Consider the following 15145-nt stretch of genomic DNA (forward strand, 5'->3'; position numbering starts at 1 on the left):
AAAGTGTCTCTTTATCAATCTCTATTCCTTTGTCTCCTTTTTATTAATCAAAATGTATACCAATTGAACCCATCTTGGTTTCTTTCTGAGACTTCTCTGCTTCTCTTTCTCCTCTTTGAACCGAAGCCAATCCTTTCTGTGCTCTGTATCCTTTGGCCCCCATTGCGAGGTTGGCAGAAAACATTTTCTTATATTCTATGAAAAAGAAATCAAACTAAAAAATTGTTTCAACGAGTATTATCGAATATTGTTATGAAATATTATTAAATATCGATAATAAAAAATTAAACGATATGAATATTAATCGATTAATCCTTAAAAAAAGAATAAAAATATAAATTATATACCTTGGATAATGGCAAATTTCTGTTTTTTAACAATTTCACGATCATCCAAAAAGGTATTTGAAAAATTCCTAAGCAAGATACGACTATGCCAGCCGCATGGGCTGAAATCGGATATTCTTTTTCTCCGTAAGTCAATGGTTGTAGGGTAGCAAATGTATAAAAGAAAATAAATAACAAAATCAAAGGCGTGACAAGAAACCAACAAATTCTCCAATAGCTGCCTGTTTTCCTATCCAGCATGAATTCCACATCGTTTAAGAAATTTTCTATACCTGTTTGTAAAAATATAATAGAACGTTTACTTTAATTTTGGACTATTATGATTTAAGATGTAAGTAAAAGTAACAATTAATTCTAAAAAAAAAAGAATATACATAATAAAATAAACAAGAATACAAACCGTATACCCACATAATGGCGGTGATTTCGAAAGAGGCCAGGAAGAACACTACGAACGATGTGCCATAATAATCGACCAAGTTCAATAAAAATTGCCCACCCTGTAATGTACAAGTACATTTATTAATTAACGTTTAATAATAATAATTATTTAAATTTGTAAATTACACGTACGGGAGTGACGTAGATCGTACTGACAGCAAACGACATTGAACAGATGCAGAGAACGATTTTCCATATCTGCACATTTGGAAGCTTTTCCTTCAAAGAATGCGCAAGTCCAGAGACCATTCCTACGATACTTCCCACGCCGAGAACGAACATCATCACGAAAAAGAGCACTGCGAATAGCTAACAAGAGATTAAATTTCTTTCTACAATTGCTCTTTATATTTCCAAAATTTATCATCGTTCACACTTATTTACTTGGGGCACAATGTTGAATTTCGCTATGGCGTCCGGATAAGAGATGAATGCCAAGCCAACTCCAGATTTCACCACTTTACTGATATCCTCGAGGCCCATTTTGTGCGCCAGGTTCCCCAAAATTCCAAATATCGTGCAACCTGCTACGAAACTCGTCAACGTGTCGAGAGTAGTTACGATAAGCACATCTCTGAAAAATCCCATTTATAGGAGTGAACGTAAAAATTCAATGGAAAAATTTCGTTTCGTTTCCTTTTCCTTTTTTATCGACGATTTAACGATTTAACTTTATTATTGATTTTCTATCAACAATATTTTTCTTATACCCACCTGTATAAATTATGTTTGAAGTCATTGTGGGACGAGTACGTGAGAATAGGGCCGAAACAAACGGAAAGAGAGAAGAAACATTGTGTGACGGCCGCGTACCAAATACTTGGCTCGAAAAGTTTCGACCATTTCGGAGTGACGAAGAACAGTATTCCGGTCATAGCACCATCCAGAGTCACTGCTCTGATCAGAAGGCTGAATAGGATGATGTATGGGAAAATTGCGAGGAAGTAGGAAGCTTTACCCGAACTTTTCACACCTTGGGACGTGATCAGGATGACGGAGATCCAACTGACCAGAAGGCAAAGCGTTAATTTCCAACTTGGCAATCCGATTCCATCGTCTATACTGTCTTTCTCTTGAAGCACCACTTTTCTGCACGTTATTTATTCATCGATTCAATTTTTTAATTCACCTTTTTCATGGAAAGAAATTTTTTTTAAATCGTCTTCTTACGCGTGTAATAAATAAAATCGAACTTTCGAATTCGTGTAACATTTAGCACGCGAGTATCCGTGAGATACATATTATTTCTATAATTTATTTAATATCATAAAAAAAATGGTGAATATATTTAAGTCCAGAATTAGAATTAAAAATAAAACGATCGAAAAATATTTGTAATACGTTATTTAAGTATTTTTTAATTTGTTAAAAAAAATTGTATCGTAGATTTACGATTTTTTTTATAGTTTATAATCTTTTCGAGTAAGAAAAATCGACGAACTTACAAAAAGTATAGCTCCGCCGAACTTCTGCGCTCTTTCTCATTCAACAATTGTACAAACGAGGTAATATTGCTCGTGTTATTATCGATCTGCTGACTGGAATCGATGCAATAATCCAACCATTCTTCTCTACATTTTGCCCAAGGCAATTCAGCCGAGAACGAGGCGATAAGAAAGAAAAGCGTCAGAGCCATTAATGAACTGTAATACGTCATCAGGGCTGTGTTGCAGTAGAATTGGGACCATCCAATTCCTGATGAAATTTTTAATATCCTCATCTTAGAATTTATACAAATTTGAATCTTCATTTCTCATTTCTCAAACAATCGCAAATTAATAATTATGAACGATAAAATTATTTAATTACCACTAAATCCCGGGGATACGTTCCAGACGTTAATTGACGAGGACGAGGAAAATTGTCCCAGGATAATCTCCATGTAATAAAACGGTTTACCAACGAGGAAAAGGACGATGATGTAAGGTATCAAGAAGACACCACCGCCATTTTCATAGGCAGTGAAAGGAAACCTCCAAATATTGCCAAAACCGATCGATATCGCGATGCAGGACATCAAGAACTCAATTTCGTTGTTCCATTTGCTTCTTTCTTTAATTTCTTTTGTGATTTCTACATATCTCGACTCCTCGTACGATTTTTTATCCGTTTCATCCACAGCGAACGTTGAATTCTGATCACCTCTGTCATTCTAGAAAAGAAAAAAACTTTGTAAATTTTACAAAAAAATATCTTTCACATATTTTTATACACTTTTTATATTTTATATTTTTCTATACAGGAACACTTTAATAACCTCTGCCATTTTATAGAAGAATTCTTTATATTTATATATTCCTTGTATTTTATATTTTCCTATAAAAAAATTTGTTCCACAAATTATACAAATAGAAAAGTCGTACAAATAGAATAGAAATATCTTCTTAAATTGATGATCACAAAGATTTAGAAAGACAGATCAGATATTAAGAATTCGCGAAACAAAGCCACGCGAAATATTATGAATGTGTGGCAGGAAACGTGTGCCATCGTATCACTTTGATGATATCAAACGAATTATATTTTAAGCTTTTTAATATCTTACAATCGTTATCGCGCTAGTAAAATCTCATTATCACAGATATTTTCCCGGGAAAAATGCATGGAAGCAATTTATGACTTTTCGCACTCTTGAGTTGAAAGAACAAACAAGATAAACTTTTTTAATAATCAAATAACGTGCGATTATCTTTTGCAATATAACTCTTCAGTATTATTTATTGTTTCTAATTTTTTTTTTATAGAAATAACAACAATGCCACGATCAATTTTTAATACCAATTTTTCAAAATTTCACAATCAATTTTTAATCGTGAATTTTTCCTGACTAATTCTTTAATATCAATTCTTTGTTCGATAAATTGATCTCATAATTTTTAATTATATTTAGCTAATTTTTAACAATTTTATGATTAATTCCATTATCAATTTTTGCTCTATTTCATGATATATTTTTCAATATCAATTTTTCACAATTCTTCGAATGAATTTTCACAATTCCAAATTCTAACGATCAACATCTTCCTATAACACGCGAAAAAGAAAAAAGTATCACTCATTTCCCTTTCCTCGTTCACTGATTCTAAAACAAGGACTAAGTAAAATTCGTCGATGAAACAAAAAAAAGAGAAATCGTGAGATGGGAACGCGATCTTGTAACTCGTGGCTTCCATCAGCATCGCTAACTATACAAAGAAAAGTTTGTTTCCATTTTATTTTATTTTACGAATTCGAGAAACCTTGATGATAATGCAAGGATTTAGATTACGTTTTCATCGTGTGGCTGATTTGATAACAATTTTATTCCATAGAAATACAGATTTTTCGTTTTGCCATAAATGTAATGCGAATACAATTTGAATTTGAAAAGGTTTTCTTAAACGAAGAAAACCGTATTCCGGTTAAATACGAACGAGTGTTAAATAATGATATTCGTTGAAAAGATGAAAAACTGCGAAGATTAAAAATTTCGAGAGAAGAGGAAGAGATATTTCGATTCGATTGAAATAATAAATAAGAAAATTTGCAATTATAAATAATTCTTTTAATTTTACAACTTTGAAAGTCGATCAGATGCAGAGAGTAAATTCGAACGAACGAATTCTTATTCGTAATGAAGTTGGCGATGAGAAATTAGACAGTTGTGAAAAAGAATCATAACCTTTGGAAGGAAAGATCATCATCGAGATTAAATGAAGAAGAAAAAATGCCGAAACTTGACGAGGTATTACGATCTTCTTTGCACTTTACCGAAACGTACAAGATAAAATAACGTTAATAACTCGATCGTAATTAGCTCGAAAAAATTTTCAACGAATACGGTTTGAGTGATACCGATTTGGAAAAATTAAAAGAGAGAAAGTACGATGAGGTTAACGAGGAAACGAAGAAAGTATTGACAAATGTAGGGATTGGTGAAAAAGAGATAGAAGAAATGTTGAGCATACAGGAAGAAAATGAGATGGATCATCAATGTCATATCATCAAATCGAAGGAAGAGTTTACGCAATGCGGCCAAGAGACACCGGAAGAAAAAATAATACCCCGAGAAGAGATCAAGAAATTTTTGCAGGATAGATCGATGAGCCGGAGTTTCATTAACACTTTCTTAAAAATTGGTTTCAATGAGGAATTTCAGAGGTGAAAGGATTAATCGGTATTGGATTTAGAAAAATTGAACGATTCAATCTGCGATTAAATCATATTTAAATAAAGAGGAGAGAGAAAAAAAAAGAAATTTTGTTTAGGCTTCTATGCGGTATGGGTTTCGATAATGAGGAAATATCGGAATTAAAAAAATTGTGGGAATTGGAAATGGAAAAATTTGATACCGATTCGCTCGATTCATTGGCTTCCTCTTCTGCCGAAAAGTATTTGTCGTCTGACAGTCTTTATTTAAAATATCTAATCAGCAAGCCTTTGACACAAGCTCTTCGCGAGATCGTTATGAAAAAACCTTTCGATCCTGTCGAATATCTCGGTTATTGGCTGTTAAATTATAAAGTTAAATATATTTAAAATTTTCGAGATATGATATATTGAATATAATTCTTCTTTTTCTCTTTTTTTTTTTTTTGATCTCTTGATCTCGTATTAATATTTATAAATATTCTTCCTTAAATTTGTTTGATTTATTATTTATAAATACATTTTAAATAAATACAATTAAAAAATGAATGAAATAATCATTTGAAGATTAATTTCGATAAATTTCAGATCTGTGAGGAAAAGGAGAAAAGAGACAAGGAATTTAAACTGGACTTGATGATCGAAAGGGAGAGAATAAGATTACGAGTGAGTGCAATGTGCAATACTTCTATTTTTATAAAAATCGTTCGACGTATATTTTTAAAAATCAGTGATTAGAATGATTATTAAAACGATTAGCTTGTATTAATTATTCCCTAATTATATTACTTTATATTATAATACTACAATAAAAAAATAAAGGAAGAAGCCATATTGAGAGAGAAAAAGGAAGATGAAATAGAAGGAGAAGAAGAGGAAGACGAAGAAGAAGAAGAAGAAGAAGAAGAATTTTTCGAGGATTGGATCTTAATAAACGAGTAGTAATAATCGAGGATTATTTCAAGAAATTTCAAAGGTTAAAGTAAAAATTGTTCTATTATATAACAACTATTATCATTACAAAAGTAAAAAAAAACTACTATTGTTCAACAATAAGTAATAAATTCTAAACACTCTAACATTTATTAATAGATTATTATTATTAGTAGATTAATAAATAAAATTGCGTTTGTTTGAATAGAAGGCAGCATGTGAGTCACAGAGAATAAATTTAATCTTTCAGTTTCTTCCTTTTCTAAATATGTAATTTTTGTACAATAAAAAAAAAAAACTATTCCTTTGGAAAATAACAAACACTGGATCTTGTACTTTGTTTAAAATAATTGTACGTAGATATCAAGGATTAAGAAAATTAGAATGTAACTCACAAACATTTATCATTAGTTTTGACATTCTAAATCCACTATCTATTGTACTTATTTCAATTAAATTATTTCAAAAAAAAAGCATTTAGAAGCACTTAGAAAAGAAAATATAAATAAAAAATATCAAATATCCAATAATACTGATGGGTTCATAACTAAACCTATACGTATATGGAAGACTCAAAACTCATCTATTCTTTTTCTTTTTACATAATAATTTTTCAGTCTAGCAATTTTGCGTAGATTGAACGTGGTTATGGCGAGAAATACTACGCAGATATGGATTACTTCTAGGACGGCAAGATTCAGAATCGAAAAGGATTCTGGAATGTGAATAAATCACAATAAAATAACGAACGAAATCACAATTTTTCCTCCCAGCAGAGTATTACGTAAACGAATTGCTTAAATTTCGAACATTGTCGTTTCTCTCGAATCTTTCTTCTCATCTCTTTGAATTCGCGCCAAGAGGCCAGTTCTTTCGAGTTTTTCGGTCCCCAGTCCGCGGATGGTACGAAGGCTGACTTGATCATCTGTGAAATTTCAATCGAATTATTATTATTCTTCAATTGTTTAAATGCAAATTTGTCATTCTGCATTTTTTTCCTCTTTTCTTTCAAAAAATTGAATAATGGAACGTACCTCGAGCGAGGATAAATTTCTTTTGGACATTATGGCGTAGATCATCCAGAATGGTACTTGTAGAATACCAAATGCGCAAATGGTCCATCCAGCAGCTGTAAATTACGACAATAAATTTTCTTCACGGAGGATATTTTTTAACTTAATTATTTTATCTTTTTTTAAAATTAAAAATTCAAAAATTCGTGAGAAAAAGATCATTTTTAATCAGTCAAGAATAATGATTAGTAACATAGAACAAATAATAAATACACACCATGTGCACTATCAGGGTACGAGATACCACTGTATGTCACGGGTGTCAGACTGATTAAGGTATAAACTAGGATCACAGCCAGCAAAAGTGGAGTAATCACACCCCAACAGAACCTCCAATAGGCTGATGGCCTTCTCTTCAACATGTATTCCACATCATCCAAAAAATTTTCTAACCCGTAAATCCAAAAGATACCAGTTATCTCTAGAGTGGCCAAGATGAATACCACGAAAGATGCTGCATAGTAATCGACCAATTCCAGCATGAATTGACCACCCTAAAAAAAAAAAATTTATTAATTACAAATGTTTCCTTGTATTTATTTCTTTCTCTGCAAGATTTTATTTTGACTTACAGGTGTGCAATAAATAATTCCAGCGCAAAATCCAAAGGTAACCGTGCCGAGCACGACGTAGATGTATTTCAAATTTGGAAACTGATCTCTGATAATCGTGATGAGGGAACCTGCAAGAGCGATGGCGCTTCCTATGCCGAGGACGTATAGCATTAAGAAGAAGAGAACGGAGAATAACTGAAAATTGAACGAAAAATAGACAAAATAATGATAAATATGGGAATATAAGAAGAGGAATATAAAAATAAATAAAAATTATTTAAAATTTTTATTTTAGAAATAATTAAATATAATAAAAGTTAGAGGATGATAGGACGATCAATTGTAAATTGTTTGCAACAAATTGAAATAAATTATCTTCTAAAAATTTAATTGAAAAATTTCGTACGTATTTTAATAATGAAATATTTAAATATGATTAATAAAAAATAATAAAAATCGAATAAAGATGATTTGCGAAAAATCAATCGTGAATCGATTTCTACAATAAATTCTTTTACCTCTTCAAAACCACATGTTTTATCGTATAAGAAAAATTGTAGAAGTGGTTACAGGGCAATTAAACGCGTACTAGATTCCTTACCTGCGGTAGTACAGTAAACTTCGCAATAGCATCTGGATAAGAGACGAAAGCAAGACCGGTTCCACCGCGGACAACGTTGCTGATGTCCTCGGTGCCCAGTTCGTGAGCTAAATTTCCAAGGATACCAAAAATGGTGAAACCGGCCATTAAACTGGTGAACGTGTCCAACGTGGTCACAACTATGACGTCTCTGAAACAAATGGTATAAAATGTATGTAATATATGTCTAATCTAAAATCTTAAATCCTAAATCTCATCCTAAAATCTAACGAATTTATAACTAGAGTTTATGAAATCTGTATGAGAAATGACACGAAATGTAAAACATTTTATCGATTCATTTAAAAAATGGATCAAATCTCATAAATATAAATACTACTTTATAATCAGATTCACATGATATTGCACAAAAAATTCTCACTCGTATCCCATAAATTAAAAAATAAAAAATTAATCAAATATATATATATATAGATCATATTTATAAAAATTTGATTTTGCATGTCATATCAATTTAATTATCGATTAATAATCTGTAAATTAAGAAACATTGAAGAAATATCATATTCTACAAGAAAGAATAAATCTCAACTAATTTATTAAACATATTATGTTCAATAATAATAATGTAATATTTTAATATATATTACATTAACTCTATAACTATACTCAAATAAGCTATAGCTATACAAATCAAAAAATTGATTTTGCATAAACATTTTCTAAATTAAAAAAAAATATTATTTTCTATTATTCTAAAGAAGAATAATCCCAAGTAACCTGTATATATTGTGTCTGAAGTTATTGTACGAGGAATACATGACGACACCACCGAAGCAGACAGACAGTGAAAAGAAACACTGCGTAACAGCCGCGTACCACACGTGGGCATCGAACAACTTGTCCCAGTCGGGTTTGATGAAGAAAATGATCCCGTTTACGGCACCGTCCAGGGTTACCGCTCTGACCAACAAACTTATCATTATGATGTAAGGAAAGATCGCGAGGAAATAGGACGCTTTCCCTGAGCTCTTCATTCCACGTGCCAGCACGGCGAATATGCAGCCCCACGCGAGTAACAGGCATAACGTCAGCTTCCAATCTGGCAAACCGATGCCGTCATCAATGCTCTGCTTTTCTTTTAATACTGATTTTCTAGAAAAAAAAAAAAAAAAAAAAGATGACTTATCAACATCAGTGTTAATTTTAATTTTGGTATTTTTGAATTTGTGAATCCTTTTAATTCTCGAATACTTATTGCAGATAAGAGATATTGCAGAATATTTGCAAAATTTTGATTGGTAAATTAAATTTTGATGTAAGCATAAGTTCGAATTTTATAATTTTATTCATCGGGGATTCAATTTTGCGATTGTTGGAGATTTCTTTGTATTTTTTTCAAAACATTCCAACTGTTTTCAACAATTATGTTACAGAAATTAAATTTTAACGATGATCTCTTAAATATAATCTTCGAGAATACTAAGAGAAAACTTTTACCTAAAGTAAAGCTCAGCGGAGGTTATCAACTCGGTACCGTTTTTCTGGCTGATGTTATAAGATCCTGCCGAATCGATGCAAGAATCTCCCCATTCTTTCAGACACGTGGACCAAGGAAGCTGAGATTGGAAACTTCCAATGAGATAGTAAAGAGTTATCGACATAAGGGAACAGTAATAAGTTCCTACAGCTATCGTGGAGAACATTTGCGCCCAGCCAACTCCTCGAAGTCCAGGTGCTGAGACAAACGACTTATTAAATCAATTAATTAAATTAACGATTGGCGAATATTTATTTATTATTACTTCTTTTAATACTCCGAATTAAATTCTTAAATTCTTAAATTCTTTTCTTTGCCGATTAAACTACCCACTATTGGATGGAAAACTATTAGACCCATTATATACTCGGGTCAAAACAACAATGATTTACGGGACGTAAACTGTAATTTAAACCTGTTACATACATCGGTTTGCTTTAAGTTGCGAAAACCGGTCCTCAATCTCGCAACTTCCTGCTCGAAATCCTTGCGTCATCTTTCGTCATTAAGAGAAAATTTGAAGAATGCATGTAATATTAAGAAATATAATGAAATGTTACTCGTTATAGTAATAAATCGAATATTAGCTTTATTCTCTTCAATCGTTTTTCTTCTTTCAAAACAATTTATAGTCAATCACCATTATTACAATAGCGTTCAATTTAATGTTTTTAAGTATTAATAAAATTGCTAGTAAAATTGATCGAGCGTGGATTCGTTAAATTGTAGATATGTAAATATCACGTTTAATTTGCATCATACCTGCCGACCAAATTTTCACCGAAGATCTGCTGCAGAATTGGCCTATGATCATCTCAAGATAATAAAACGGTTTCCCAACGAGGAAAAGAACGATGATGTAAGGTATTAGAAACACTCCACCGCCATTTTCGTAGGCAGTGAATGGAAATCGCCAAACGTTGCCAAGACCTATGGACATGGCTATGCACGACATCAAGAATTCTAATCCATTACCCCAGGTAGCCCTGTCTTCGTTTTCGGAGACAACCTGCAACAAAATTGGAAGAAAAAAGTTAAAAAGGGAAAAAATAAAAAAAGAAGTTGCTTTTTCTTTTTTTTTGAAAAATTTTGATGAACCTACCGTTTCCTCCGAGAGAGACAAAGAAAGTGGTAACTTGCGATCGTCTTGGATCCCATAATCGAGGTTGAACGATTTTTTATCCGGGTACTGGAATAAAAAAATTTTCTGGATCTCTTTCATGGATCGTTACTTCGGATGATTTAATTTACCTTTTCGTCAACATCTGTCGTTGGACGTTGAAAATCAGTCGTTTCCTGGCCATTGTCCCCGATGAAGGCAGCGTTTTGTTGTCCTTGCTACGAAAAAGTTATTACAACTTTGATTCATAAAACAATTAGTCATATGTTTATGTCATTTTCCTTACATACACAAGTTCATCGTGCGTATATAATATAATTCGTTAATGTAAAATAAAGTTATGCGCAAAAATATTTCAAATATTTATAATATGCGACGAGAGCGATGGAAATGTCATAGAAAAAGTATGCAAATGATTACTCAATATTTAAATACATTCGCGTATACGCGTATATACTTTATATATACGTTTCTTTCGTAATAATTATTTTTTAAAAATTTATAATAAAATTTTTGGAAATAGACGAACATTCTACGTTATACTCTACATCAGTGAAAAACCTTTAACGTAACAAAATTACCTTTTACCGTGGCTTCAGCCAGAAAGAACCATGACACAAAATAACTAATCTTTGCATTCCTATTTGCTACCTCTCAAGGACACTTTCCACGGATTGAAACTCTACACGCGATGTTAGAAGTTACAAATTACTCGATATGTATAGATTAAAATAATTTCTTATTGCGAACACATTATTTGTTTAAAATTATTATTTTATTTTTAAGCTTTTTTTTTTTAAATTAAAATAAACTGTTATTACCCACATTTATTTAATCTTATCTTTGAAAATTTTTAATAAATATAATATAGTATTATATAATAATACTTTTTTTCAAAGCTCATTCACTTCGTTAATACATAATCTCGTAAATATTCTTATCATAAATATATATATATATATCGCTATTTAAAGACGATATTCAAATAGAAATTTCATTTTTTTCTTTTTTTTTTTCATTTTCGAAAAAGAATGAGTGTACAGTATCGCATAATTACTCTCATAATTATACCACGAGTATTGTATCCACGCGATACCATGATATTAGCGATAAACATAATTGTGTCGAAGCTGCATACTTGTCGATATATGTACACTGCTTAATCATCAATACGTTCGAAACATCGTTGTAAATGATTTGTCATTTCGCATCGTGCGATATTTCAAATAGTTTCCAAGGCATTCGTGAAAACATAAATCGAAATAATGTAATCACGCGATACCAATGTTGCGTACGAGCTATGTATGGTCTATTTAACGATGAAATATATAGAAAGACTGGCGGATTTTAATCCCTTGCAATCCAATATGGCGATCTGATTTCTAACCTAAGTATTGCTCAAGATCTATTTACAAGAGTGATCGCGAGAGAATTTCGAATTAATAATTAAAAATAGAAAATTTGTTTTGTTTTTCTAAATTTCAATATTTCAACGCGATCGAAATATATTAATTTATATATAATTTTTCTCTACTATGTATATTACTTTACTTTACTTTGTAATCTTTGTTGATCTAACTTTCTGAAATAAAATTTTATATTTGTTAATTTTGAGTTTGCTTTTTTAAAATATATGTAATCGTGACATAGATATTTTTGTGTTTAAGCGTCATCATCATCTCATCGGAAAAATCTAATAACCCAGTTTCTAGTAGAAGTTTAATTACGTTAACTGATGTTAAATATAATTATAAATATGTTTAACGTTTCGAGAGTTAAGAGATTTCTCAATTATTATTTAACATTTATCGCGAAATATTAGCAGAAGGAAAAGAAATTTCATCGAGAGAGAGAGAAGAAAGTAATAAAGAAAACTTTCACGATCCATTTACATCTTTTTGTACGTAACATTACAACATCACGAAAGCAATTGTGTTTTGCTTTCATATTTATTCTCTCCCTCTACTAATATTTTGCGTAGAATTAAATAAGAAGTTTCGTATAAATAGCGAAGATACTGAGAAATTTTTATATCTAAAAATATTTTTTTCTAAATCTTAATTTTTATCGAGACAGGATTCAATATCTTTTTAGTCACATTTTTTTTATTATGAAATTAAATTCATAAACAAACAATTGCCATAACTAGAACAAATATCTATCTACAATCATATTAATCCTGTTTAACATTTGATAAAAAATTTTATACAGAACGTTACGTTTGAGATTGAGAAATTTTTCTTTTTATGCAATAATTATTAATTTTTCATATTGATACAATCAAAAAAACATTATTCTTTCATAAAATATTTTTGAATACGTTTAAAGAAAATTATACGAAATTCATTTTTTCTTTATTATTAGATTCGAACGATTATTATTACTTTCAAATATTTCTCAATAAAAGAAAAAAATTCGAAATTTAATTAGATACTATATTTGAGCAATTAAATTTTCAATCAATGAAATCATTTTAACTACCAGGAACTTGACTAAAGGAAAAACCAATTGAATTGATTAGTTTTTTTTAATAATTCTTAAATAGCTACGTCATCAACTATATCTTATTCATCTCTAAACCACGAGTTATGGAACTTTTTTTTCTCGAATCTGCTAAACATTTTTTTTTATAAATATCAGTCTATCGTATTGTAATAAATCTTTTTATTAAATTTTATCGAATGTTTCATGATAGAATCATATATTTGAGATTTATTTTAAAATCGGAACGAGAAGTCAAGGGAAATGATGGATTCAGAAAAATTATGAAAATTATCAAAATTCGATAAAATTATTGATAATATCGTGAAATTAAAAAAAAAATTCGAATATCGCTTTGACGAACGAAGTTAAATAACGATCTAAAAAGATGATCGATAATCTGAAGCAATTAAATAGACTACTGATCCATAAGATCAAATGGAAGATCAAGTTTTTTTTCTGTTAAAAAAAGTGATACGTTGATGAATTTAATTATCATGGATTTTTTTTACAATAAATTATCCTTCAATTTTGAAACAAAAATATAATTTCTAGATTTTGAATTATAGAATATTATAATTTTTTAATAAATACTTTTTGAAGTTATAAATTATTAATTATTATTTTAAAATAGCATAAATAACGAATCAACAATAAAGATATTATATATAATATTTTCTCACGTTATTTTATTCACATTTTCATTTTCATTATTTTGTCTTATTTATATGTTGATTTTTTTCATTCTTTTAGTCTCGTATATGATTTTTTAAAAAACAATTTTTATTTCCATATTTTTAATATTCTCATAAACACATTTTTTGTGTTAACTCTTTTAATCAAAGTTGTTCTTAATTAACGAAAGATTTACATACATAAAACTTTGAGATTTTCTTCATCCGATTATATACAACAACTTAGTTCCTGCACAATTTTGTTACATCATATTTGCATTTTAAATTACTATTAAAATTTGATCAAAATTTAATACCAAACATTCCAATATTTCAATAAATGTCTAATAAAAATGATATAAGATAAACTTAATCAAAATTTTTCAACAGTCATTATTACATCGTAGAATCCATCCATTGCAAATTAACATATTATCTGCTATTGAATAAAAATCTTAATTGCGAAAAATATTTTATTCATTTTATTCCTTCGTCAGATTCATTGAAAGCAAAATAAAAAGATAAGTTGAATTTAGAAATTTTGCTATTGTTATGGATAAAATTTTTTAATTAGAAAAAAAAAAAAAAAGAAATAAAAAGATACCTTCTTCATCCTGATAGATCGACCGGTAATGTCGTGGCGCGTCGCTTTGGAGGAAAACCGGATATCCGATCTGGTGGCTGGGAATGAGTTTCGACGACGTGAAACGCGCGGAGTATCTCCAACTTATAACACTGTGACATCTATAGCAACGATCGCGACAGGTACATCACCTTCCCGAGGATCAAACTACACTGAGTTGCGATCAGCTGCGCCACGTTTGACAGGAAAGTAATTGAAGTAGGGGATCGTGAGCTTAAATTTGATAGGAATGGGGGAAACGCGCGGTTCCCATCTTCCCCCCATGTATTCACCTGTATGTGAATCTCTTATCCCTTCTCTCCTATCTCTCTCTCTCTCTCTCTCTTTCTCTCTCTCCTTGCCGAAATTTTACCAGGAATCGTACTTGCTATCATCTCGCTTGCCTCGATTTATCATCGAATTCCTTATTTTTATATTTTATGTAAATTTTTCTTACATTTTTTTTTCTTCTTTCTTTTTTTTGAAAATTAATTAACGATTATATTCTATATTTCGACTGATACTTTTGCCATTTTCGTGATTGTTTTAGTTGTTTAGCGTTATATCTGAAAATTAATCGAGCATAATTTAATAAATTGTTAATAATTAAATCGAATTGGCGAATGATCGT

The 15145-nt window shown here is 30.3% G+C and overlaps 2 protein-coding genes across 4 annotated transcripts; both read right to left on the reverse strand.

Annotated features, from left to right (window-relative positions):
* Positions 1-8: 8 nt before the first annotated feature.
* On the reverse strand, positions 9-3570 carry LOC122711043 (sodium-dependent nutrient amino acid transporter 1-like). 2 transcript variants are annotated; one of them, XM_043929437.1, is made up of 9 exons: positions 3046-3570; positions 2598-2940; positions 2234-2483; positions 1503-1877; positions 1173-1362; positions 921-1097; positions 748-847; positions 348-619; positions 9-195 (listed from the first exon to the last, which is right to left on the reverse strand). In XM_043929437.1, exons 1-9 carry the CDS (start codon positions 3052-3054, stop codon positions 22-24), a joined length of 1890 nt encoding a protein of 629 aa, XP_043785372.1. In that variant the 5' UTR covers positions 3055-3570; the 3' UTR covers positions 9-21. The 2 variants fall into 2 exon arrangements, with proteins under 2 accessions (XP_043785372.1, XP_043785373.1); XM_043929438.1 differs by lacking the exon at positions 1503-1877 and having other exon boundaries at positions 3046-3569.
* A 2843-nt stretch (positions 3571-6413) lies between these two features.
* Positions 6414-14691, reverse strand: LOC122711323 (sodium-dependent nutrient amino acid transporter 1-like). Of its 2 annotated transcripts, XM_043929990.1 has the most exons (11): positions 14497-14691; positions 10869-10955; positions 10720-10806; positions 10380-10626; positions 9578-9815; positions 8858-9232; positions 8078-8267; positions 7495-7671; positions 7140-7416; positions 6884-6978; positions 6414-6774 (listed from the first exon to the last, which is right to left on the reverse strand). In XM_043929990.1, exons 1-11 carry the CDS (start codon positions 14503-14505, stop codon positions 6604-6606), a joined length of 1953 nt encoding a protein of 650 aa, XP_043785925.1. In that variant the 5' UTR covers positions 14506-14691; the 3' UTR covers positions 6414-6603. The 2 variants fall into 2 exon arrangements, with proteins under 2 accessions (XP_043785925.1, XP_043785926.1); XM_043929991.1 differs by lacking the exons at positions 10720-10806; positions 10869-10955; positions 14497-14691 and adding an exon at positions 10044-10113 and having other exon boundaries at positions 10380-10494.
* Between the last annotated feature and the right edge of the window lie 454 nt (positions 14692-15145).

The sequence above is a fragment of the Apis laboriosa genome, unplaced genomic scaffold (assembly GCF_014066325.1).
Source record: "Apis laboriosa isolate Shangri-la unplaced genomic scaffold, ASM1406632v1 scaffold16_cov148, whole genome shotgun sequence".
NCBI classification, from domain to species: domain Eukaryota; kingdom Metazoa; phylum Arthropoda; class Insecta; order Hymenoptera; family Apidae; genus Apis; species Apis laboriosa.

What these genes read in the sequence shown, in the direction of transcription:
- LOC122711323 (XM_043929990.1), bottom strand. An exon ending in TTCAGACACAATATATACAG is followed by an intron (nt 8,268 to 8,857) that starts GTTACTTGGGAT and finishes CATTTGTTTCAG; the next exon opens with AGACGTCATAGTTGTGACCA. An exon ending in GTACCCTGATAGTGCACATG is followed by an intron (nt 6,979 to 7,139) that starts GTGTGTATTTAT and finishes CGTAATTTACAG; the next exon opens with CTGCTGGATGGACCATTTGC.
- LOC122711043 (XM_043929437.1), bottom strand. An exon ending in CGTATCCCCGGGATTTAGTG is followed by an intron (nt 2,484 to 2,597) that starts GTAATTAAATAA and finishes AAATTTCATCAG; the next exon opens with GAATTGGATGGTCCCAATTC. An exon ending in TTCAAACATAATTTATACAG is followed by an intron (nt 1,363 to 1,502) that starts GTGGGTATAAGA and finishes GGGATTTTTCAG; the next exon opens with AGATGTGCTTATCGTAACTA.